Source organism: Podarcis bocagei (assembly GCF_964188305.1).
Source record: "Podarcis bocagei genome assembly, chromosome: 14".
NCBI lineage: Eukaryota > Metazoa > Chordata > Lepidosauria > Squamata > Lacertidae > Podarcis > Podarcis bocagei.
In genome coordinates this window covers 24,428,127-24,454,751 of record NC_138139.1, presented here as the reverse complement: position 1 = coordinate 24,454,751, position 26,625 = coordinate 24,428,127, and the positions used below count along the sequence as shown (strand labels likewise).

The window sequence follows — 26,625 nt, the reverse complement described above, 5'->3', positions numbered from 1 at the left end:
TGTGTGTTCCAAAGTGTCGTCTTTCCAGCCCCAAACAAGGTGCAACGAGGCGTTCTTCCTTCTAAGGAATGAGAAGATAGATATCTACTACCTTAACGTTTGGGTGGGGGCCCTTTCCCTCCCCCCTTTTTTTTCTTAAAGGCGAGGCGCGCATTCTTCAACCGCTGTGAAGCAAACTCCCCCTCGGACCCGCTCTGTTTAAACTTAAGAGTGTGCATATATAGGATATTATTATTATTGTCATTTCTCCTCCCTGCCGCCTGTTCCAAGGCTCCACGCTCAAAATACACAGGGGGGCAAAACACATTCCTTTATAGATTGAGAAAGATCTTATCCTTTCGTCGCTCTTTTTCTTTTTTTTTCTTTTTCGTTCGCTGATCCCTTCAGGTTCTCCCCCACCCCCACCCCCACCCCCAATAGTAACCACCCCTCGCTCTCCTTTCCAAAATCAGTTTGTACAATCGCTAAGATAAATACCAGGGCGAGACGTTTTCATTGCCTAAGGGGGGGGTTTTCTCCTGCCCAATTTTTTTCCTAAAAAAATAATAATTTAAAAGCCATCAGCTGCCAAACAACAGGAAGAAGATGCAAGCGATCTGGGATCTTGAACAAGGCAAATATGTTTTGGGTATGTTTCATTCTCTTTTTTAAATTTCTCTCTCTCTCTCTCTCTCTTTCCCCTTCTCCTTGCGACCTGGTTTGTGGCCGTGCGGGTCTCTCTCCCTCTCTCTCATTCCTTACTTATTTCATTTTAAAGGCTGAAATCCGAAGCGCAAAAGTAATGCCCTGCGTTAAAATTCAGAGAACTTCCCCCGCACCCCCGAAGTCAATGGTTTGAGGGTCAGGGACGAAAACTCTGCTTTCAAAGGTTACGTGGGGAGGGCGGGATTTGTGCCGGGAGCGTGGGGGGGGGGGAAACGATGTGTGTGTGTGTGTGGACTTTACATCAACTACTAATTGAGAGAAAGGTCCCTGTGTGTGGGTGGGTGTATGTCGTGAAAAATATGCTTCTCTATAAAGCCCCTTTTCCCGCTATCCAAAGGGTACCCCCCCTTCCAAATCCGGTTCGGATTCGATGATGATGATGCCTCTCTGAGTCAGAACCAGTCTAAAATCTCAAGGTCGTATTGCTGTGGGTATAAGCAATGATTGAAAAGGGGGGAGGAAAAGGGACCTCTCTAAGGCAGGGAATAGGAAATGAAACTGCAAGAATTTGTAGCCACGTGCGTTTTTGCTTGGGTTTCTCCCCCCCCCCCCACTTCTTCCAGGAGCAAAATTGAGTTTCACGACTAGCCTTCTTTGCAGTCCCCGTTCCGCAGCTCCGCTTTATCCTTACCCCCTTAAAATCTCTGATGGATGATAAAGTAGAGGTACTCACCATTGCCAGAGGGGATATCTGTTGCCAAATCCAGGTTTCCATGCGCAAAGTTTTGTTTGTTCCTTTTAATTGTTGGAAGTTGTGGAGTGGGGGGGATTAATAATCTTCAGTCTGATGTCACTTAAAAAAAACAAAAAAAGCCGCGTGGAAGAGCTCTAGACTTTCCCTAGCGCGAGAAATACGCACGCACATTCACTCGCTCACACTCGCTTCTCCCTATTAGACCGGCGGGGGGATTCCTTATCCATCCTATGTCGCCTCCTCCCTTAAAAGAAAATCACAATTTTTTCGGAAGTTTGCAAGTCCGGAGCACAAAAAGATGTTATTTTATTTTATTTTTAAAATGACATAGCTCCTTAACTGGCAATCCGGAGGAATTAATCATATTATAAACGTACAGAAGTTTAGGAGTTGCTTGCCTCCCCCGTCTCGCTTTGCCTACGTCCTCCCCCCACGTCCCTTTCCCTTTAAGAGCAGCGTTTCTTTGAAAGTTGGATTTTTTTTCAGGCCGATGAAAGACTTACGCTAGGGGGCAGACGCATACTGTACTTCTGGAGTCTTCCAGCCGGTCCTCTTCCTCCTCCCCCCCCCCCTCACACACACCAATACACACACTTCTGTCCTCTCTTTCTCTCTCCATCTCTCGCTCTCGTAGCATATGTTCTAATTTAGCACTGTAAATTTTTCAGAGGGCCCGACTCTGACAGCCCCTGGTGATTTTCAAAGTACCACAAGCCAGTGGTTAAAAATTACATTGACTTGAAAGTTCAGTGTCGCACAATGGAGGGCCACTTTCCCCCATTCATAGCTCTTCGGATGGAGCTGGGGGGGGGACGCGGGGGGGGGGAGGCAAACAACACAGTGAGCATTCATTGAGTCTTCGCCCCACGTAACCCAGCGGTTTCCCCCCACTGATTTCACTTCAGAGGGTCCAAACTTCGTTGCAAAGAAGCCAGGAAGAACTGAAGGGAGGGTTTCTTGTTGTCATTGTTGTGTTTTACCAAACTCTCCCCATCCCCGCACCTTTCGCCAGGGAAAAATAAAGAGGGGAGGTCCCTGCTTCCCCACCTCGCTTAGCCTAACGTTTTCCTTAAAATATTCCACACCTTTTCTATTTAACATCCCGGATCTCCTGATGATTGTACACCTGTTTTAAAAAATGGGAACGTGGATAGGTATTATTAATACCACTATTGCTTCTCCCCAGAAGTTGCAAAATGGACCCTTACTTGCAAGGCAATAAATAAGGTCTGGGATTATAACTGAGCTCTGTAAATTGACAGTTATGGATGATGGATCGGTTTGAGAATCGTTCTCTTTAAGCGATCCTATGTTGCTGTGTAATGTGGGGAGGGGGAGAGAGAGAAAGAGAGAATGAACAGCCAGTCAGCCATGAACTTGCCAACTCCCCACCTCTGCTATTTTTAATAGTTCCATCCTTTGGATGAACAGACGTACACTATCAAAGCATTTGATGTTAGGGCTTGAGTGAGCTCCGTCTATTTTAGTTCTCAGTGATTAGTTGCTTTCTCTTTTTACGATCCTGCAGGAAAACGATTAATACAGAAGGTCGTTATTTCCCCTTTCGGGTTTTTAAATTTTTATTTTGGTAGTCTTTGCATTCAGCAGAATCATAAGATTTCTTCTGATAAAATAAGATGTGGTGATATATGGGGAGAATTTTCCTTATATAGGCTGCGATCACCTATATATCCTGTATATATCCAGGATATATATTTCCATACTGTGAAACACACACACACACACACACACACACACACACACACATATATATATATATATATATATATATATGAGAGAGAGAGATATGGAGGGGGTGTATCAAGGCGCTAGTTCTCTGCAATCCTAGAGGCCGATTATTTCCATCTCTTCTGGATCATAGAGGGCATCTTCCACTGTTTACAGGCGGCCCAAGTCCTTCTAATCAATAGAACATTCCACCGCTCGCTTTGAAACTGACCGTATGAAACGGACAATATTGCCAGGCTCCTCACTAGGGCCAGTAACAAGCAGAGTTCATGTTACAACTTTCCTGCCTTCGTCCGTAGCACCTGCAAGCTTAGCAACAGACATTTATTTCTTCAGGAGAAAGGGGTGGGTGGTATGAACGTGGCAACGTGATAGCGTTGAGCTGATGGAAAGGGTTACAGCTCCAGATCCAGATACTTGTCTCATGTATCTGGGATCCCCATTGTTTCATTTAATATGTGTCTTGGACATACCTTGTGTGTATTTTGTGTGTGTGTGTGTGTGTGTGTGTGTGTGTGTGTGTGTGTGTATACATACACACACACAAAGAAGTCTGTGTGTGCAAGTGCGTGTGCGGGTATATATGAGTTATATAAATATATATACTCTCAGTTTTGAGTCTGTTTCTAGCCTGCCATTTATCATTTTTCTCTGGTCCTTCTCAGCAAATGTATTTCGCTGGAACACTTACTTCTCTGCCTGGAGGTCAGTTTGCCTCTAGATTGCAGCGCGAGAGATCCCACAGCTAGGCGATGACTTAAATTTGTAACCTCGTCTAAGGCTATAAAATTAAATCAAGTTGCAGAGGTTCAAATGTACTTCGCCATGCTTGGGTGTTTTGTTTTGTTCTGAAATTCTCCCCCTTTCCTTCCTGTTAACATAAAAGAGGAAATATGCTTTCTTAACGGGTGGTGAGAGAGGGGGGAACTTTGGGTCTTTCCAGTCCAATGCGAAAAGGCTGTAAATGTGTTTTCTGGGTTTGATTAACTCCATCCTTTTCCTCCCCTTTCCTCTCTGATTTTCCCCCCTTCCTCGCTATCATCGCCTTCCTCCTGAGAAGGCATCTGGGTTAGATGTGTCCCCATTTGGGAGTATGTACAGGCGGCCAGGCGTTCTGCGCGTATGTATGCATGTGTGTATTTGTATGCTAATTTTTCCCCATTTCTGTTTGGATTTTGGAGCAAAGAGAATGGGTTCATGGAATGCTAGAGGCTTCAGGGAACAATGAAGTGTGTGGTTAAATATTCTGAGGTCTGCTACCCTAGCCTCTGATGTGTGCGCCCCTATACATTGATAGATGTCTATCTAATGTATGTGTCGAGCTAGCAGCTTTCAAAAGATTCCTACGCAGTGCCAGCAAATCAGTTTATCTGCATCTTTTCCCCCGACGGGCCAGCCTCCTCTAGAGTGTTAGGAAGGCTGAGACTTCCTAAGCTAAAAATGGGAATTATCTGCATGCTCGAAATCCAGTTTTAACGGCCTCCCTCGCTGCACATCCATGTCAGAAAGTGAGAGCAAGTTAGCGTTTGTGTCCTTAGATCTCCCTACAAGACCATCGTTCCGAGGTTAGAGTGTATTCTCTTTCCTTCCTTTTTCTTTTTTAAAAGAAGACGTGTTTCTTTTTAAGAAAAACTGACAAACAATTCTCTGACTTGCGTGTCATCAAGCAATTAAAAGTTCAACCCACCTACCTGTAGAACTTTAATCCGAAATGGGCAGCGTTTGTGTCAATCTGTGTCAGCACCGCTGCGACCCAAGCTGTCTACAGCGCTGCAATTGTCTAATTTCTTTAACCCAGGCACATACAGCTCCCCTAACGCCACTGCTCAGCTGAAATGACCCTTCCCTATAAGAACGAAATTGTTTTTCCCCACCTAAGCTCAGCAACAGTGGCAGGAAGAGGATAGAGCTGTCTCTCTTCCTCAAGCCTCAGCCTTTCACAGGGGGGTGGACCGTACTGTTGGTCTCCCAGCAAAAGAGTTCAGAAAGTCCGTCGTCTCACAAAGACCTGTCTAGCATCCTTTAAAAAGAAGTGGTGTCCCGACCTCCATCCACCCTCTCGCATATGTGTGTGTGTGTCTGTGTGCGCGCGCAAAATCAAGACACTTTAAAAACAATCATTGCTAGATCCCTCTTTCCCATAATAAATAAAATATGTATAATGCTTCTTTTTAAAAGAAAAATTCCCCCTTCAAATCTTACTTTTGTTGCTCTGAGTTTCAAAGCTGGGTGAAAGAAATTTGGGGGGGGGGTTACGGAGTGAGAGAAAGAGAGAAGAAGGGGGGAAAGGGAAAGGGGGCGCGGGGGGGTGTTGACGAGATAGAAAGGAGCAGCAGCAGAAGAAGCAGCAGCAAAGAACCGAGCTCCCTTTAGGACCTGGCGGACTTCCCGGGGCTCCAGCCATCCCAGCCGTGCACAAGGCTGAACTGCCCAATGAGGGGCGAGGGGAGGTCCGGGAGCTTTTGACCAGTCAAAGGCAGCCTCTTGCCTTATAAGGCGAGCGGTCGCCATGGCAACGTGTGCTAAGTTGCAGCCGTCGTGTCAAAGTTCACTATATAGAGAGCTGGGTGAGCTGATCGCGGAGAAAGCGTTCGCCACTCTCCCCAGCCCCGCTCCTATAAATCGCATTCACTCCTTTAACCCCCCCCCACTCCACCTACCCACCCACCCTCCTTAGCATATTTGATCACTGGGATTCTCGGTCTCTCTCTTTTTTTCCCTTGCCTCTCTCTCTCTTTTCTCCCTCCCCTCCCTTTTCTTTTTCTTACCCCCGTTTCTCTCTCTCTCTTCTCGCCTTCTCTCTTTCTTCCTTTCGCTGCCCCCTCCCCCTTTACCTTTTTGTGCGCGTGCAAAACCCTCTCTCGCTTGCCCCCATCTCTTCTGCTTGCAAGGAGAGCTCTCTTCCTCTCTCCCCCCCTCCAACCCCCAGCGCCAAAGGACCGCTCCAAAATCTCCACTTTTGCATGCATGCAAAAAGGGTGCATTTTCCTTCTTCTCTCTCTCTTTGCTTCTGATATTTATTATTAATTCTTATTAATTTCCACCCCTTGCTTTCCCCCACCCACCCACCCAACGACACCCACTCGGGCCCCCGCCTCCCCCTCCCCCCTCCTGCACTCCTTTTATCCTTCTCCCTAGCTGAGGGGGGGCGGGTGGGTCGGGGGGCTCCTGAGCTTGGGGAGAGTTCACTCTTCTCTCGTCTCCCCCCACCGCGCTCTCGCTCTCTTCCTCGCTCGCTCCCTCCCCCCAGCCCTCTCTACCCACCCACCCACCTCCTCCAGTGCCGCCGCCTCCCTCCCTAACCCCCTCCCTCCCTCCCTCCCTCTCTCCCTTCCCTCGCCTCCTCCTCCTCCCCTTATCGCCCCATGTGTTGTGCGAGGAAGCAGCTTTGCTAAAGAGACCCACTTGCGAAAGAAACGGGAGCAGCATAAGGCAGCGGCAAGCGGCGGCGGCAGCAGCAGCAGGAGCAGGAGGCGGCGGCTGCGAGCGAGAGAGCGAGCAAGCCGGAGTAGCCTCGGCAGCAAAGGAGGAGGGGAGAAAAAAAAAAAAAGAACGAACAAACGAACGAAAGAAAGAAAGAAACGGGGGAAGAAAGAAGCGAGGAAGGAAAGAAAGAAAGAGCTGGGCGAAAGAAGAAGAGCGAGGCACGCCGAGAGAGAGAGGGACGCACCACCGAGGAACCAGGGGGGAACCCGAACCCCCCAAAGGCTCCCTTAGCCTATTTCGCGTGTGTGCGTGTCTCGTGTGTGCGCGCGCGTCCCGTGTGTGCTTTTTTTGTTTGTTTTCTTTGGCCAGGGCTTTTTCTTTTCTTTTCCTTTTCCCTCCCTCCCCCCCTCCCTCCTTCCCTCCCTCCCGTCTTCCTCCTCTCTTCTCCCTCCCTGCCTCCCTGGTTGATGTTTCTACAGCTTCGCCAAACTCCGAGCGGGGCATCCGATCCCAGCACTCCCACCGGCGGCAGCAGCGGGAGGAGGCGGCGGCGGCGCAGCAAGGACGGGGTTCCGGAGCGCCGCGCCGAGCGTGGGATCTTCTGCCGCGGCGCCTTTCGCTCTTCTCCTCCAGCGGCCGCGCGCCGGAGTTGCTGCTGCTGCCGCCGCCGCCGCTGCTGCGAGCTTTCCCCCCTCTCTGGCTTTCGATGGCTTTCCTGAATGGCTGACTGCGGGCTTCTCTGGATCTGGCCCCCAGACACCAGCCTCTCCTCCTGCAACTCTGCTCGGCTCCCCGAGAGAGAGGGAGGGGGGCACCTCTGAAGAGAATCGCCTCTCTCTCTCTCTCTCTCTTCCTCCTCTCTTCCTCTTTTGTATTTTTGTTGTACTTTTCTCCTTTATTCATTTGCTACCAGACAATCGCCTCCAACCTCTTTGCTCTGTTTTCCCCTTCCTCGTCCCCTCTCTTCTTTCTTCCTCTCGCTCTCTCTTTCCTCGTTCTTGCTCTACTTTTCTTCCTCTCCCCACCCCACTTTGGTGACCCGCATTGCTGACTTTATTTTGGGGGACTGCCCAGCAAGGAAAAAGTGGGGCGCAAGCAAAGAAAAAAAAAGGACATTAAATTAATTTAAAAAGAAACGACCAGAGGAGGGTAGAAGAGAAGAAGAAAAAGAAGGGAAACCGCACACAAGCCGAACAACTTCCACAAAAAAGGGAAAAAAAGAAGGGGGGAACAAAAACTCGCCAACGCGAACTGGGGAGGACAGCAAAAGAAAGAGAAAAGAAATAAAAACAAAGGTGGACTAAATTATATATTTATATCTATCTATATCTAGACAGAGAGATAAATAGGTCTCTCTCGCAAGGACGCTTCCTAGCTGAAGAGCTGCGGGCTCAGCCCTCGGAAGAAGCGGATCCGCTGGCAACCGAAAGCTACGGGGGGCGAGCAATTTGGCCAAGGTGTCCCATAGATATGGCAATGGTAGTTGGCACGTGGCGAGACCCGCAGGACGATGTGGCCGGCCCGCAAGGAACGCAGCCTTCGCAAGCGCCCCCTGTGCCGGGACCCCCGACGGGCGCCCCGCACACCCCGCAGACGCCGGGCCAAGGGGGCCCTCCCAGCACGCCCGCGCAGACCAACCAAGGCAGCCAGCAGAGCCAGGGCGAGAAGCAGCAGCAGCAGCAGCACATCGAGTGCGTGGTGTGCGGGGACAAGTCCAGCGGCAAGCACTACGGGCAATTCACGTGTGAAGGCTGCAAGAGTTTCTTCAAGCGCAGCGTCCGCAGGAACCTCAGCTACACGTGCCGCGCCAACCGGAACTGTCCCATTGACCAACATCACCGCAACCAGTGCCAATATTGTCGCCTCAAAAAATGCCTCAAGGTTGGAATGAGACGGGAAGGTATTGGAATTTCATTTGTTTTCCACTTCTCAACCAACCCGGGTGGGGAGGGGAAAGAGGGCGGGAGGTCTCTGGATTTGCGTGCGCATGTAAACAGAGACCAGCGTGGGATGTGGAGGACTAGGACCGTGGATTTTAGAGATGGGTTGCTTTCTGGGATTGCATAGCTTGTGTACATTTCCTCTTCTTTTGCCATGGCCTGGAATGGGGAGTGTGGTGCTGTCCTTGGGAAAGCAGGGTTAGGTGAGTTTAACAGGACAAGGAAACGTGGTGTGGAGTGTGAGAGGCTGGGGGTGGGTGGAATGCGTTTCCCTGACAAACATTGGCCCGCTTGTTGATTCCAAGAAAAGCTAGATTCCATTTTTATTTTATTTTATTTTTCCTCTCAACCCACCAGCCCCAAACACAATGACTATCCCACGAAAATGCTGTGCGTTGTACCTTAGAATGGATTCGATGGGCTCCGATAAAAGAGGGAGGTGGGTTCTGTCCAACTGCGGGGGTCAAAGGCAGGCTGGAATATTTCTCCTGCTGGCCACCCTTCCACCGCCCGCAGCGATCCGTAGACAACACCACTCCCCAAACAACGTGCAAGATAACCTCAGACGTAGCTCTGTAACTTCTCTCCCTTCCCCGCGTTGCTAATCCCAATAATCAATCAATCAGTCAATTGCCAGAGAGGTTCCCTTCGGTTAGAAATTCCGCGAGGCTTCTTCCAAGAATTTCCGGGGCTTTCTCTCCTCCCCAGTCCGGGCGAGAAAGCTCAACCTCGCGCTCTCAAAACACGCGCGCGCGGGGTCCTGTTTGGCCTATGCCCCTGATAATAATCAAGATTTCATTTATGTATTATTCCAGTTCTTTTTTCCCGGGGGTTGGGAGGGTGGAGGAGAGCAAGCCGGGTTGCGGGTCGGGGGGCGGGGGAGTGGGAGAGAGCGATCGGGGATCTTAAGCACCGGAAGGAAACACACAAATAAATACAGAGTTTAAACCAGGGAGGTTTCTGTGAGCAAGATGGAGCTCGGTGGTGGAAGATTCCGAGAGGGCAAGGAAAGGCGAGCCTGTAGCTTCCTTAATGGCGTTGCGCTCGCCTCCTCCTCCTCCTCCTCCTCTCCCCTCCTCCCAACCTCCGGTGTCTGGCTTATGTTTGGGGGTTAAAGGCTGCCCTCCTTCGCTCTCTGAAACGCTCAGTCTCCACCTTGGGCCACGTTGGAGCCAGATCCAGCCCCTGCAAAATAAAATAAAAAACATTCTCTCGTCCACATTCTCGTCTTCCTTCTCCACCCCCCCTCCCTCGGCGCTTTTGTGGGTCTTTCTCTCTTTCATTTTCTCTCTTCTTGTCACCATGTAAATTTATGAACCAAATGAGAGGCCCACTTTCCATAAAAACAGCCGATCCCGGGGTTTTCCAAAGCTTCGCTCCCACCCCCACCTCTGAATGAATGGCGAGGAAATGTAACAATAGGCCGTGCTGTTTGATATTATTTTATTTTATGGACGCGTGTGGCTGCAGTTCTAATCTGATCTCTCTCCTCCTTTGATATAGATTGTGTTGTAGTTTTAAAAAGGAAGCAGCAGCAACTCTCCTTCTTCGGGGAAAGCGGCGTTTGGAAAATATGGGGAGGGGGCCCTTGCCTGCCAGTTTCTCCCTTCAAAAAAAATAAATAGCGATGTGGAGAGAAGATAATTCGAGTATTTTATTTTAATTGTGTTTTGATACGTCTGGCGATTGAATGGAGGGGGCGGAAGAGCCGCTTGTGGTTGTGTTTTGCCCGCTGGCTGTTCGTTTGGCCAAGGAAGGGACATTACTTTTTTGCCTTCTGCAGCCCCCCTCCCCAAGCTTTTGATCCCTCACCCATCTTTTCTCCCCGACCCACAAAAAAGTACATTTGGATTGACACCCGCTGACATATTTGCCAAAGTGCTGGTTGCTGTCTTCTCAGCAATTTGGGGAGCGAGAGACCCAGCTTCTCTGCACCTCCTTGACCCTCCTGAGTTTCTTTAATTCACCATTGAATCTGAGCAAACTCCCCCCCCCAAAAAAAAATTTTTAAAAAATAAAGTAGCTTTAGATGTGCTAGCTCCAGAAGGGGCTTCCTTAGCAATTCAGATATTAATTGCTGTAGTTTCTTCCTTATTTACTGCAGCCGTCCAGAGGGGCAGAATGCCACCTACTCAGCCGACCCACGGCCAGTTCGCCTTAACCAACGGAGACCCCCTGAACTGCCACTCGTACCTCTCCGGATATATCTCCCTGTTGCTGAGGGCAGAGCCTTACCCGACCTCGCGCTTCGGCAGCCAGTGCATGCAACCCAACAACATTATGGGCATCGAGAACATTTGCGAGCTGGCGGCTCGGATGCTTTTCAGCGCCGTCGAGTGGGCCCGGAATATCCCCTTTTTCCCCGACCTCCAGATCACCGACCAGGTGGCCTTGCTGAGGTTAACCTGGAGTGAGTTGTTTGTCCTCAACGCGGCCCAGTGCTCCATGCCCCTCCACGTCGCCCCGCTCCTGGCTGCCGCCGGCCTGCACGCCTCGCCCATGTCCGCCGACCGAGTTGTAGCCTTTATGGACCACATACGAATCTTCCAAGAACAGGTCGAGAAACTTAAGGCCTTACACGTGGATTCGGCGGAATACAGCTGCTTGAAGGCCATCGTCCTTTTCACCTCAGGTAAGCCACAGGGTGGGGGCTCTGAGGAGAGGGAGGGAGCGAGGAAATCTGAAAGTCTCCCCTGCCCCAACCCAGCTTCCTTGGTTTTTCCGTGAGAAAATTCGGAATTGAACTTGTAACACCGCAACTGGGGATTTTTTTTTGGGGGGGGAGGGAGAAGAAATGAGCAGATTACATCTCTCATCCTATTTATTGCATGTTTACTCGGAAGTAAGGCCCGCTGCGTCCAGTGTTAGTTCAAGGGTGCCTAGCGTTGAAGCAGAGAGAGACAGGGAGAGACGATTAATTTCGAGGAGGAAAACCCTCCAAATATTCTGCCTTCAATTTTAATGTAATATGGACAGAATAACTTTTTTATTGAGCCATGTGCAGTCACTGTTGGCGAAGGGGGATAAAGACTTTCGCTAAATGTGCAAATAAAATAACCTCTGGGTTGATATAGTTAAAGCATAGCAAGTTGATAAATAACCAGAGTATGCTGGAATCTGATCTTTTTAAATATATATAATAACCAGTGGAATTCTTAACCAAGCAGAAAGCCTACTTCGAAGGAGATAGACGAATCCTAAAATTAAAGGGATATTGGAGGGTGATATGTGCTCTAACTAGAGTATCCAATAAACAAATCAATCACATTCTGGAAAGGACTGGGGGGAATAAACTCTCATAGTAGGACCTGGCGGCCTTGGAGCAGATTGCCAAGGGGGAGAAAGTGGGTCTGAACCATGGTCAGAGGGGCTAGATGTATTTTAAATGATAATGATGATAATAATAATAATAAGTTGAAGCAAGAATGTGTGTTTGGAATTCAAGTTGCTGCCCCCTATACAAAAACCTAGCGGTAGTGGCAATACTCATGCATAACAGCAGCGGGGATAAGGAATGTGAAGAAGTGTTGCAACTGTAGTCCCTGAATTGCAACATTATGGGTTTCTGTTTTAACTCCTCTTTAAAGAAAGACAAAAAAAATGCATGTTGGAAAAGTGTCACTTAGGCTGCAGTCCTTTATCAGAGTTGGCTGGAAGCAATTCCCAAAACTCTGTGGAGCTTACTCCTGAGTAGATGTGTAGAGTTGCACTGTTAAACAATCAAAAGTGCCAAAAAGGGGGGGGGGGGTTGGAGAGAGAGAGAGAGAGAGATTTCAGTGCCAACTTTCTGCTGCATATAAATAGCGCTACAGTTATAAAACAATAATGGAATGCATGATGAAATCTAATTAGCTGTGGTTCAACCTGGGTGAGTAATATATCTGATATTAAATCTGGAGGCAACATAATTTCAAGACATACTTTCTTTTTAAAAAATTATAATTCATCGGATCAAGCCTCTAACAGTATGCTAGATTCTCAGAATATAAATAGTGATGTGTGTGTGTGTTTATCTTGTAAGTAATGGGGCAGCTTTGGGTAGTGGTCATGTGATGACCATATGAATGGAGGCAGGATCTGTAAAGTAATCACTCATTGGTATATAGATATAGATATAGATATAGATATAGATATAGATATAGATATAGATATAGATATAGATACATATTTTAAAATATTTTCTTTCATTTTAAAAATACCTTTGATATGAGGAAATAGGCCGAGGCATCAGTAGTTTATGTGGGAAAATTAGGATTTACAATCCAGTCCTTGTTATGTTAAGGGAGGTCTGAGGAAACCAAGTGCCTTTCTGGACATTGTCCAAAATTTAGGTCGTGACCTGAACTTCCTTTTATATATTATTGCTTTCCACAGTTACACCTCCGCCTGCCCCCACCCCCTAGCCAAAAATATTTGTTGCCTACCTAAATTAGTTGGACTCAGAGGTGATCAATTATCAGAGGCAGCACTAGAAAGGAACTGTGTGTGTGTGTGTGTGTGTGTGTGTGTGTGTGTGTGTGTGTCCTCTATTAAAAGGACACATTATTTCCTTCTTGAGGATCTTCTCTGAGCCTCTTAAGGCCTACATATGAACCCCAAACATTTGATTTCAAATCTGGTGTTGTAGTGGGTTGCAGTAGTGTGATTAATATTGTTACCTTTGTGGGGGAAACCTCTCAGCTGTTGTCTAAAGTGCGAAATTTATGACTGTTTGCAAAATGTGGATCTGTATGTAAATTGCCTTCCCAGCTTAGATAAAGCTTCTGTTATCTGATTTTGTGGGGTTATAAAACATGGGGGGAATGGATGCAGGGATTTGTCAGCTAAGACGCCCCAATAGCACTGGGGCTGATGTGTTATTTAGATGTAGAGAATTTTCCTATAATATTTACTGGTGCTTTCTATAGAATCTATATCTAGATTCTAATGGCTTTGAAAAATATGCATGTGTTAGTGCTTTGCCCAGCCAGCTAAGGTCACAACCTGAGCAAAGGCAGCTTCTGATTAAAAGGGACCTCATTGTATTTTAGCCTGTCAAAAGTGGGGCAATATATATATCTATATATTAGTGCAAAGCGTGGCAAGAATTCTAAATTGTTTTTAAACAGTTTTTTTTTCTTTTTAAAAAATCGTATCTTACAGATGCATTTTTTAAAAAATAAAAAAGTATATATTCGTATGATTGGAAAGAAAGGCGAGGAAAGAAAGGGGAGTGGGAGAGACAGAGAATGAGAAGGGGGGAGAGAGAAACAGCTCTAATGAAGAGAGCGATCAGAGTTTGCTTGGTTGCCTTTGAATAGGCTAAACTGACAAGATCAGTTTTAAAGGACCACTTAAATCACTTTCAAAGACTGAGGGAAACGGCGGTGTCTCCTTTAGGGGGGAATCGCTTTTTGGGTGCGGGGCTCCATTATCCTGAGTTGAGCCAGTTTCTTAACGTGTGTGGGTTTCTGCAGCCTTCTTCTTTTTTATGAAACTCTCTTTTCTGGCCTTTGAGATTAGACTCAGCACAGTTATTTCCCCAATGCGAGCATGTGTGTTGTGAGGAAAGACCATGTCTTATCTTTCTCCTTCTCCATACACCCCCGCCGCCAAAAGACTCCCCCCCCTCCCGCATCCCAATGCAGTGAAAATCTGGTGAGATCACTGAAAGGTTTGGGGCTAATTTTAAAATCAAGACCTCAGGCCAAAATCCTGGCCTGGAGGGGAGACTTCTGGAATATTATTATTTTTTTAAAAAAGAGCACGTGCTCCTGTTGAAACCGAAAGAAAGAACAGGAAGATCCAAACGCGTGTTTACTCAGAGGAAAAATCTTGCTGGACTGGCTCCCTAGGAAGCGTGCAGACAGGACTGCAACATGACTCTCCTCTCTGCTTGGGATTGTAGCTTGAGCAGGGCTTAACTTGGACTGAATCATGTCCTCGCGGTTTATTCGCATGTCCAAGACTTGAACTCAGCTAGCCTGACTTTCAAAAGGGAAAATAAATGCCTGTAGGGTTGGAGGGAGAGATCCGCAGATTTGGGCGCGCACAAGCAGATCGACCCAAAGCACGTTGACCCCCCAAGTTCCGCAGGACTTAAATCGCTAGGAAGCAAGTCTCAAAAGATTTCAAGAGCAGCGTCTATCTTGCAATGCTCACGACTTCATCCTTACAGTTCTTAGCTGTGATTTTATTTACATTATTACTATTGTTTTGATTGGGGGGGATTGGTTTTTAAACCATTCCAAAGGGGAACTATAACTTGTTTGATACTGACGACACTTTCCCCCTCCCTTCCCCTCTCTCTTTGAAACCAACTTTCTTCCAGATGCGTGTGGTCTCTCCGACGTAGCCCACGTTGAAAGTTTACAAGAGAAGTCCCAGTGTGCGTTGGAAGAGTACGTAAGGAGTCAATATCCGAACCAGCCTACGCGATTTGGAAAACTGTTGTTACGCCTCCCATCTCTCCGCACCGTCTCTTCCTCAGTCATAGAGCAATTGTTTTTCGTCCGTTTGGTAGGTAAAACCCCCATAGAAACCCTTATCAGGGATATGTTACTGTCTGGAAGCAGTTTTAACTGGCCTTATATGGCCATTCAATAAGGGGAAAAATGTTGGAGAGAGGAAAAAACAAACCCACAGATGAGAGAATTTGAAAAAAAATAAAATTGGAAATTTTGGAACGGAGGATTTTTGCGAGTGACTTTGGGGTCTGGCGGTTGTTTAAACGTCCTTCAGCTAAGCAAGGGTGTTGCATCTTGGCTAAAAATGAAGAGAGAATAATTGGAATGGACTGAATACTAATTAAAAAAAAAGACTTGTGATATGAACTTTTTACAGACTGAATTAAGAATTCCCCTGTTGTCCAGAAGTTGCTACTTCTCTCTCTCTCTCTCTCTCTCTCTCTCTCTCTCTCTCTCTCTCTCTCTTTGTTTTTTAAAAGAAAAGGGGAAAGGAATTTTTTCTTTTTTTTCTTTTCTCTGGGGTGTTTAACTTGAAACACAATCTCTTGCTAAAAGTGCATTTAAAAGAAATCTGGAGAAAATTAATGGAATGGAAACAACTCTCTCTCTCTCTCTCTCTCTCTCTCTCTCTCTCTCTCTCTCTCTCTCTTTTCCAAATTATTAATTTGTCCTATGTTGTCTGTGTACCTATAGGGTTTTGTTTGGGTTTTTTTTTTGTTTTTTTGTATTTTTTCTGGTTCCAAACCAGTTTATTCTGTGGTTCTATAATAATTTTGATATAATCTTGCCTTCATTTAAAAAAAAACAACTACAACTGTGTATCCTTTTTTAAAAAAAGTTCTGAAAGAATTAAAACTGTCTCAGAAAGGTTTATGAGAAGAACAAAAATTAAGAGAAGAAAAAAAATTCCCCACAATAGTAGGAAAGATGGAAGCGCACTTACAACTAGTCAGCCAAAATTTAGCTCCAAGCTACGACAGCTATAATTATTGAGATCGAATAAAAGAGAACCACAACTATTCCCCCACCCGCAAGCCCACCTTCCCTTGACTAGGTTTTTATATATATATATCTATTTTAAAGACAAAACATGAATTTTGGAAGGGAATGCGTATTTCTTGGAGGGAGAAGGAATTGTGTCTAAGACACAACACAGTTTTGATGAAAACACACATACACACACGCACACAAAACCACACATAGGGTTTCATCACAAAGTGAACTTTTTTGTAATTTGAATGAAAATTGGGTTCCGCCTAGTTGTCCTAAATTGTTACCAAGTTCCTCTATCTGTTTGTATATTTGCAAGCTCTTTGTATTATAATACTTGTTGATATTTTCCCTTTTTTTAAAGAAAAAAGAAAAAAAAACCATTGAATTCAGCATGACAAAAAAAAATAACACTACTGTTGGCACTTATAGATAATGTGGTTGATTCAGTATCTTAGAGTTTACAGTTTTTGTGTTTTAAAGAAAAAAAAGCTGAAGGGTTTTTTTTTAAGTGCAACATTTCTGTATACTGTAAAAGTTATAATAACTGAAAACTGTTTGGTCCAGTCTTTGTGTGTTATATTCCAAGGAAAAATTGAAAGTATTCAGAAATTAAAATATTATTTGATATCTGACACCTTGTATGGCTCTCCTAAATGTCTTGGGGTAAAATATTCCTATTTATTCTTCTGTTGAAGAGGTTTTGGTCCTTGGATAGATAGATAGATAGACTCTGCTTCAAAATCGGCTTGCAACACAATAGGTGTTGTTTGTGTGTGTTTCCTGTAAAATAGATGGTGGTGGTTTGGTGGTGATGGTGAGATGTTCCAGCTTCAGCTCCTGGTTTAATTGTGGCTTCATGAGGTCTCCAACCTGATCCTCAATATGTTTGCCCCCAAATAATTTTCACAACCTGTGCGTAGAGTACATAGGATTACAACCTAAGATGGCAACATTTCCTTTCCTCTTATTCTCTTGATAATTACAAAAAATAATACTAGTAATAATAACTGCAGAGGGGATGGTTAAAAGAGCAATGACCTGTTAATTCTGTCACATTTAAGTGCCTACAAAGAACTGATATACACACACGTACACAGAAACACACACATGTATGTATGTATGTATGTATTGTGAGTATATAATCTGGTTCAAGCAAAGTGGCATTATTGGAAATGTAGGTCAGTTGTTTGCTCTGAATCCCAATGTCTGTGACATAGAGAAGAACTCTGGAATTGTGTGCTGGTTGTCACTGAGAGATCTTTTCAACTCAGAAGTGGATTTGCATAGTTTCCTCCCCATTTCTTTTCTTTTAGAGAGCCAAAGATTCTCAGACCATAAGACAGAATGTACAAGTTGTGTGTATGTTTGTAGGCACCTAGCATTATAAAAGAAGGACTTATAATAATGCATTCTGAGTCTAACTATAATTAGGAATAAGTATGATTGATTCCAAAAGACGCTGCACTTAAGGCTGCAGTCCTATGTTAGGAGCAAGCCCCGCTGAATACAATGGGATTTATCCCGAAGGAAGCACACAGGAGATTGTGCTGTATATAGTAGTGTATTTGGTTCAACCCAACATATTGAGTAAAAGGCCAGATTCCCACTGAAATTATTGGCTCCAGTATCTGTTGCCCTCAAATTACGGTACTCAACAACGCTTCCTCCGTCCCCTCCTACAGTCAACTTTTCTTACTCTCCCTGCGCTTCAGGTCTCCAAAGCAGGTTGACAAAAACTCTGATGTCTTGTGAATTTGAGTGGGAGGAGGGAAGTATAGAGGGTGTACTCAAAACAGCCCCTTGTCCCCTCTTCTAAGGCTTTCTGCCCCCACCCCAGCCACACATTCTGACCCATACATACATACGGAAAGAGCCCACCAGTTTGTGAACTACACTCCATCTCTGGCTTGCTTCAGTTCCAGACATATGGACCAGACATTGTTTTTATTTATTTATTTTCGAGGAATGGGTGTACTCTTTGCGAATGGCTGCAAATGATTATTTTTCCTATGAACCCAAGGCACTTTTGAGATGCATAGATAAATATGCTTGCTGGTTTAGAGAGGAGAGTGATCCTCCGGTTTTAGTGGTGCTTTTCGTGCTGGTTACTGTTTGCTACTCTAAAGGATGTCTGTGTTTGAATGAACTTAACAGGGGAACTTAACCCTTCTCTAACTTCACCTCGAAGGATCTCCCTCTTTGGCCTGCTTGCTTTCCGTGTGTGGTGGTGTTTGTTCTTAAACAATCGTTTATTGCAAATGTGTTTCCTGGCATATTGCAACTTAATGATGTTCAGCTCCTCAGAAAAGCCATTTCTTGATTTTTCTTCTTCTCTCCCTCCCCCCCCCCCCCCGCCAACCTTCAGACATCTGGGCTGTTGCTCAGTTGTTCTTCCTCTATATACCTGTCTCTCTTGGCGTTGCTTTCCCTCCGCTCCCTCGCTTCCCCACGTTAACTTCCTAATCGAGCTTGGACTGGAGAGATGGCGGCAGAAAAGAGCTGAATGTAAAAGGGGTTCAACAAAAACCCAGTTCCAGCCACCACTACCACCACCCCGCCATTCCACTTTCCTTCTTCTCCCTCGGTAAATTTTCCATTCCATTCCCCTTCCCTCTGTCTCTGTCTCCATATATGCATCCATATATTTGGAAAGGCTCCGAGGTGGAGTTGTTTAAAGGCTTTCAGATAGGTGTGAGTTTATGGCATTTAAGGAAAGTTTTTCTTTGCCTGCTGACTTAGAACAAAGGAGCTCCCCCCGAGCAATTGAGCCGGACAAAGGAAGTGGGCCCGGACTCAGATGGAGTCCTATGTGAAATTGACTAGCTCTTATAAAAAGCTGCTAAATACGAGCAACTCTTTCTCTTGAAGTGTCCCGAGATTTCCCTCAAGCCTCCCTCTCTAGGGTGGTTGGATTTCTTTTAAAAATAAAAATAAATCTGAGTTCTTCCCCTTCCCAGCACCAGTGTTGGAATTATAAGTAAAATTATTAAAGTGACACTCCACTTAAAGAACAGCAGGGGAAAGAGCCTTTGAAATACGATTGTTATTAATAATGTTATTAAAAGCACATATGGGAGAAGCTCTCTTTCCGCCCACTTCTCTCTCTCTCTCTCTCTCTCTCTCTCTCTCACACACACACACACACACACACACACACACACACCTTCTAATTTTCTCTCTCCTTCGTCCTGCCCTCTAGCAATTAACTTCACTATACTGGACCGGGTGAAGGGAAAGGGGGAATCTTATTCCGAAAGTTAAAGCATAAGGGTTTGGGGGATCGAGCTTGCCTTACGACTAGACAGGGCGAGGATCGCGCGGAGAATAATGGAGGCTTTGAAACGCACGCCAGCGAGCGGTAGCATACACGCAACTCGCGCGCAAGCCGGTTTAAAAGGTTACTCGCTGCGGATTGCGTTCACTCCGCTTGTCTGATGCTAGATCTCACGCTCTTTCTCGGTTCCCCACCCCCAACCCCGTAGCAATTACTGGAGAGACAGCAGATCGTTCCTCTTAAAGAGTGGATTCGTCCTCCTCAGTGCCGGTTTTTTTGCGGGGAGGGGAGGAAATATGTTTGCGGTGTGTGTTTGGGGACGGGGAGTAGATAAAGCGTGTGAAACTATTGCCTTGAAGCTGGGTTGTCCTATTAACTCAGCCAACATGGCGTCTCCCAGAAGTGTACTGCAGAGAGAGAGAGAGAGAGAGAGAGAGAGAGAGAGAGAGAGAGAGAGAGAGAGAGAGTCCTGCTAAGCAAAAGGAATCGCGTTGTGATGAGGAGAGAGATCTTTCCCTTCATCCTCGTAATAAGTCAGGAGGAGGCTGGTATTTAAACGCATACACAAGGCTGCAGGCAGCGGGGCACCTCTCTGCAAAAACTCCCAAGCCAGCAATCGAGTCAAGGCAAGTCCAGTGGTTAGCTGTGGATTTAAAGAAGCAAGGATGTGTGCGCTGAAGGGGGGAGATATTACAAACCCTCCACAGCTACACTGTCCAGTTCTCCATCACAGGATTCCGAATACCTAAACTTGTGGTGCTCTCCCTCCCTCCCTCCCTCTCTCTCTCTCTAGCAGATCTCGAAATAGATAGATTGGGCTTCAAGGTGCTTTTCAGATAGGGTGGCTCACACGTGCATCTATCCCTTGATGTCATGCTCCTAATCCGTGGGTAGAGGAATTCAGTGTGAATAGAAGCCGTCCACAACCTCTTGAAATCCATTCTTGGTCACAGGATCACTCACTTCAAATGTGGAATTACTTTGCTCAGTACATTTATACACTTAGGTGGGGAAGTCTGTGGACAGGGCTTGAGCGGGTATCTAGGAGATATTTGGAGGAAAATGCCCGCCTTCTCGCCTCTCTTCAATCTAGCATAGGAGTTGGGGGTTGGTTCCCCCACCCGATTCTAGGATAAGGTTTATTTTCCTATCGTCTTCCGTTTGGGGAAAGGACTTAAAAGAGATTTGCTGAGGTGGTCTGGCGTTAGGTATCCGCAGAGGGGCGGACAGACGTGACTGAAGACATCCGTATTGCAAAGGCGAAGGGGTGGGCGGAGAGGGGCTCTCTTTCAGCTTAGGGTACACGTCCGAATCTAAATTACCGGGGAACTCAGCTTGTTTTAAAAGCATCCCTTTCTTAAGCTCCACGACCATTTGATAAAGGGGTGGGGAGAATCCCTCTGCAGAGCGTTATTTAATTTTTTTTAAAGAAGTGATGAAGCGTTTTTGTGCTTGTGTGTGTTGTCAATCTCTTAACAAAAGGTGCTCTTTAAAGGAATGGCGTTGGGAGCTTGATCTGCAGCGAGAAACCCAAAAATCAATGAATTATTATTAATATTTTAGGGGAAAGGGGGGAGAGCGTGTCTTGTCTACATAGAAGAGAGACGGTTCTTGACGAAGATGGAGGCCTTCTTAGAGTCTGTTGAAAAGGGAGGCTAGGAGTTTACAAGAGGGGAAAAGTGCTTCTGATCATCCCCTCCCTCCGTCCGCATTTTCTCCTCTATCTGTTAAGCTTCCCGCAGCGCGGCTGTCTACTTAATGGCAAATTTTTACCTCGTTGCGGTCATTTTAAAAACGCTTAGTCCTAGTTGTTTGTTTGTCACAGGAACTTCTAGGTGCCCCCCACCCCCACCCCGTCGCCCCAGTTTAGGAATGAATGTTTTGGTATTTATTTGGAAAGAAGGTTGCGATCCTTCCTGCTTGTCCCTTAGAGTAAACACCACGAAAGAGAACAGTTGCTGAATTTGCGTAAACATGCATTAAGAGTGTTGTGTTTTATATTTAAAAAAAAATTAACAGACTGAGAAAATACGAGCCTGGTATTTAATAAAAGGTGTGGATTTAGAAAAGGCTGCAGAAATTATCTGGGTTGTTTGTTTTTTCAGGGTAGGTTTTTGTTTTTTGTTTTGCTTTGCTTTTTTTTTTGCACACCAAAGGAAGCAAATGGGGGATATTTCTCTCTCACACACACACCCACTTTGCCCCCATCCTTCCCCAACGGAGTGTGTGAAACCTCATCCTGGGGGAAGGGGCCCTTTAACTCGAATGTTGGGATGGGGCGAAGCGAGGCCTCTTGAATAAACAGCCCCGCATCAAGAGTGTAAATAACTCTCTGCTTAAGAAGGTGACAGGCTCGGGAGAGAGAGAGGGAGACCCCTGCGTGAGTCTCTTGGAAGGGGATTGGGAGCGAGGGGGGTGGGGAGAAAGAAAGAAAACGGAGAAGTCGGTTCCTTTTGCACGGAACGGTTATACAGCCCATGAAACGCGGCGCAAGCCCATCGCTTAGCCCTTAGATCTTCCGCTCTTCCCTAATACAAACCAGATCTCCGCTATTGTTTATCATCCGGGCTCGTGCCCGACAAGTTATAAATCGTATTGCCCTTTTGATAACGCAGTTGTAATCAGTTAGCATCGCAGCCGGGCCCAATTGTAAAACTGCCTAATTTAATATGTCAGATGTGCCATTAAAACTTTATATATTTATATACATATGTGCATTCCCTCCCCTTCCATCTCCCTTGCCCATCTCTTCCCTAGGAGTGAAATGTCAACAGTGTTATTGTTGTTGTTGCAGTTGCTATTATTATTATTATTATTATTATTATTATTATTATTACTATTATTACTATTATTTGAAATAATGTCTTGGGTTGGAGATGCAGGGCTTTGCTAAGACATCTCTATATTGCTATATTCCTATTACTATTACTATCCATGAGGGATAAGCCCTCCCACTAATGCTTCGGTCTTCGTCACATATGCTTGGGAGTGTCTCCCACGGCTTTGAACTTCGTGAGATTTACTTCGGAATAAGCGTTTTTAGAATGCGGGAAGAGGACACATATATTTGGCCAAGGAAAGGGACTCTTGTCAGCCCGGGTTTCTTTGAGGAGGGGGAATCACATTTATTGCAAAGGTGCCTTGTGATTAATTGAGCAAACGCCGGGAGAGGGGGGATATTATTTTATTCGGAAAATTCTCTTGCGTTTGCTTGGAAAGTAGAGTTGTGGAAGAAGGCGCTTTAGGTTTCAATGGATCTTCTTGGTTGGAGGCGGTTTTCATCCCCCAAATCCATTCTCTCCCCCCACTTTCTGAACCCCCATTAATATAGTGTGGCGGCGGCAAGAGAAATGAAAGGGTGAATCATAAGGCCTGGTGACTTTTTCGAATGTGTAAAAACACACAGCTTTCTAATTCCCTGGCTTTTCTCTCTTCCCCCCACCTCCTTCTAAAACGTGATGGTGTTTGGGAGATTCGTCTCTGAAGAAGCCTGGAGCCCGGACAACAATCGCGGTCCAAGTTAGCCCCAATTTGGATCAAACTTACAGAGGGTTGATTTTGGTTGACAGAGCGTGTGTGGAGGCTGAACTCCCATAATATGCACTTCTGTTCCTTTATTAGGCTTGGACAACGAACTAATGAGCTTTCCCTCAGAAGATTGTCACTCCTATTTATTTTATTTTCTCCACCCCTCTTCTGAAGAAAACTTGGAGACCGAGGGAATAGACGTTTTTAAAGGTGTGGGAGCTGGAGATAGCTGCTGATGCGCACACACACCAACATCAGGGGGTGGCATTATTATTAGTAGTAGTATTACTAGACAGCGGGCAAGATCCATCGAAAGTTCAGCACTCGGAAAGTCCCATTGATTTGGCTTATGCAGCGCTTCCAAGCATGTTGACACAGGGGTAAGGCTCCTGGAGTTGACCGTGATTCTTACCTCAGGGTGGCAGCGATCCTATATACACTGGGTTTGGTATATTACACATAGCTTTGTTGTCCGGCTCGTCCTTAACGTCCCTTGAAATCTCTCTGCCTTTCTTTGTCTGGATGGTCTTAAAAGCCACCGAGAACAAGTGTCCCGAAGGAATGGCAAAGGTCAGAACATCTCTCTTTTTGCGCCCTGTTGTTGGGTTTCACTAGGATTCCTTAGGTCGATTTCAAGGTAGCTGGCGAAGAAAAACTTCCCCAGCGGACTGGGAAGTTTGGGCAGTTTCTGAGCCCGAAGGACGCCTCGCGGACCCAAGTTTAAAGAATCTGATAGGAAGATGAGAAACGGGAGGACAGAATGAGAGGAGTGCTGGCTGGTTGGAGGGGGGGGGGACGGGACGTTGATCCCATCTCTCTGCGAGAAATAGGTGCCCACGGGACTCCATTAACCTACCTGGAAGGCGATTAAAAAGAAAAAGAAAAAACTAACCTGAGGCAAAGCGGAAATGAAATAAAAATTATATCAAGAGATATAATCGAATTGTTTACAGAACAGAGGCAGTAATACATGTTACCCTCCCCCTCCCTGCGGCTCTTTATTTTCTTTGGATCTCGATTTTTTTTTAATCCTTCCTTTACAAATTTCTGAATATTGTCTTTTGAACTGAGCCCTTTACCTTATTAAGGTGAGCGCGCGCGGGGTGCTTGTGTGTACAGAGGGAAAGAGAGAAGGGGGGGGGTCGATTGCTGCAATCCTCTTTGAAACACGCTTCGTTTAACTATTTTACACAAGTTTGCTTAGATCCCTGGGGGATTCTTCACTTAGAGAAGGCTGATACTAGAGTTAAAAGCTTGCGAAGTGAGGGAGGGGAGAAAAAAGCAGAGGTTGTGGTGGATCATATCTAAGGGGGGGCTTATCACACGTGGGTGGCAATAATAATAATAATAATAATAATAATAATAATAATAATAATAATAATAATGCTCCATCTGAAATTGAAACAGCGGCCACTCAACTAAGGAGAAATAGGCCAAATTGAAATGAGCAAAGGTATAAATAATATCCTGTAGTCATTTAAGTTACACCCTAACTTTTCCTCTCTTTAGGTCTGATTCTCGGTCTTAGTTTCCCCGCTCGTTTTCTCCTCCAGCAAATTGATGTTAACGTGTGTCTTAGACTTTGCCTGTAATCAGACGCCCCCCTTCCCTCCCTCCCCTATTCTCTCTCCCTCTCTCTCTGAAGCATTTAATAAATGTCTATTAACGCGCTCCAAACCTAAGGTGAATTTACTGTCTCCCGGTTTCCAAACGGTACTAATGATAGATTTATCAACAGGGACTCGCCTCCAAGCGCTGTAAGGGAGACCCGCTCAGCGAATAAGTATGACGAAACACCCAACACCAATATCATTATTTCTACATGGGGGAAAGAACTGGAGGGTGGCGGCAGAGATGTGTCAGGGTATCATCTGAATTAATTAATCGGAATTAAAATCGGGTTGGGGGCAATCCTTTCTGTTTTGGTACCGCGCCTTGGATGCAATCTTCTTTCTTTCTCGTTTTGGAACTGTTGTTTCGGAGCTGAAATTAAGACACACGATCCTGGTTTGGATGGTTTTCTCTTTCTTCCGGGTGCCTTATTGTTGTCCGCCGTCCCCCCTCCCCGCCCCTGCTTCCCAGGTTGCGGATTAAGTAACAGCCCTCTTCACGTTTCAGACCTGCGGAGAACTCAGTCTTAAATTTCCATGTTGTGTTTTGAGAATATATTTATTGTCTCTCCCCCCCGCCCCCCAAAAAAACCGCGAATAAAATCCATTCAAGTTTGGAGTGACCTCGCCTTGATGCGCTTCCGTTTTCTAACTTCTTCCATTCCTGGAAACATTTAAGGAAATGGGGGGTTCGTAAAGATGGAAATGGGGGAAAGAAAAACAAATCACTGAGAAAGGAGGATGAGCCAGCCCAGAGAAAGCCAAATTTGAGACGAAGGGCCGTTGCAGTCTACGGAGCTAAGGCCATGCGCCGGCGATCCACTATGCACATTTACCAGGAAGAAAGTCTCTCTGAAATAATGAGGAGAACCACGAGTAAACGTGCGTGAACCAGACTTTGGAAGGGCCGTAGCGCAGCGGTAGAGCGTCTGCCTTGCACCCAGGAGTTCCCAGGTTCATATCCCCGGCATCTCCAGGTACGGCTGGGAGAGCCATTTGTCTAAATCCCTGGAGAGCCGCTGCCAGTCAGTGTAGGCAGCTTTATATGTGCCTCTGTTCCACCAGACTAGAGGCATATTTACTGAGAAGTAAGCACATGTCAGCTCAATGACTTTTGTTTCTGAGGAGGCCACCTTCACAAAAAACCCCACCACAGTTGGAATCGATGCATATTTCCTCGGAAGTGAGGTCCATTGAGTTTAATGGGCCTTACTCCGAAGGAACACTGCATAGGTTCGCAGCCTCAAGTCAAAACCACCCTCAAATGGATTGCGCCCTGTGTGTAGGTATCCTATATATATGGGCGTAGTGTGGATAAAATGAAACCGAACCCGGCTCTCTGGATCCATTGTTACTTAAGGCTGCGATCCTATACACTCTTACTTGGGAATGTGTCCCATTGCACTTGGTGACTTGCTTCTGTGTAAACACGCTGTTTACTACACATCTCTCCCCTCAACGGCATTATCTACAGTTTCCGCCCTTATTCTGGGGAATATTTCATAGGACCCTCTAGGATCTGTGCTGTTGGGTTTCTTAAGCGACAGGTATTCCTAGCTCTTCACAACCGCTGTAAGTCTATGAACCTCGTTTCCCTCCAGGAACGATCCCTTCCCAATATTTCATTTCTCTCCACTATCCCTATTTCAGTGTACAACTCTCTCATTCCTGTGCTGAGTATTTATTTTTTATTTATATATATATATTTAAAAAGAGGTAGCTGTGAACGCATTTTGCACTGTAAATTTCTTATAAAAAGTAAAACCTTGTGAAATCACACCAAGCTCCTTTGCAGTTTTTTTTTTTTTAATTATCCTCTAGAAATTTCATTGAGATGTCTCCTGTACTGTGCTTGTCAAGTGATCTTTGTTCCTCTTCAAATAAAGGGCTTTTAAATGGACTTCTGGCTCCCGTTTTGTTGTTGTTGTTGGGGTTTTTTTTTTCTTTTTTGTCTTCTCTCTTTCTAAACGTTAGAAAATTGTGCCATCTACCAGCTAATCCAAGTACTGTCGCTCTCGGAGACCTCCAAAGACCTCCAAACCCTCACCCTCAATGCAGCCGTGTCAAGGGGGTGGGCCAAGAAGGGGGCCTGGTGATGGAAAAAAAAAATACAAGGCCGCTCAGGATGCAGAGTTTGTTCTGCTTTTAAAGACATATTTCTTTTCTTTTTATCGTGGGAGTAGGGGAGACAGAAATGTGGAGTGCAAAGACATATAGTCAAGAAGGGAAGAAAATACATTTATTTCCGTTTCTGGAACGA

The 26,625-nt window shown here is 45.8% G+C and overlaps 1 protein-coding gene and 1 long non-coding RNA gene across 18 annotated transcripts in view; one reads left to right on the top strand and one right to left on the bottom strand.

The window, feature by feature from the left end:
* The window catches only part of LOC308573901, a 68,026-nt gene extending 63,015 nt beyond the window's left edge, over positions 1-5,011 (bottom strand). For 4 of the 14 annotated variants that reach the window (XR_014002195.1, XR_014002196.1, XR_014002197.1 and 1 more), the window contains exon 1: positions 1,379-1,923. This is a non-coding gene — a long non-coding RNA (uncharacterized lncRNA). Of the gene's footprint in view, positions 1-1,378; positions 1,934-4,839 lie in introns of those variants that run through there. The other 10 variants (XR_014002191.1, XR_014002192.1, XR_014002199.1 and 7 more) reach the window with 8 other exon arrangements.
* On the top strand, positions 470-24,942 carry NR2F2 (nuclear receptor subfamily 2 group F member 2). Of its 4 annotated transcripts, none has more exons than XM_081171241.1 (3): positions 470-628; positions 10,619-11,146; positions 14,825-24,942. In XM_081171241.1, the coding sequence occupies exons 1-3, from the start codon at positions 586-588 to the stop codon at positions 15,097-15,099; spliced, it is 846 nt and encodes a 281-aa protein (XP_081027367.1). In that variant the 5' UTR covers positions 470-585; the 3' UTR covers positions 15,100-24,942. The 4 variants fall into 4 exon arrangements, with proteins under 4 accessions (XP_081027367.1, XP_081027364.1, XP_081027365.1 ...); XM_081171238.1 differs by lacking the exon at positions 470-628 and adding an exon at positions 6,586-8,474 and having other exon boundaries at positions 10,598-11,146; XM_081171239.1 differs by lacking the exon at positions 470-628 and adding an exon at positions 7,246-8,474.
* Positions 24,943-26,625: the final 1,683 nt, after the last annotated feature.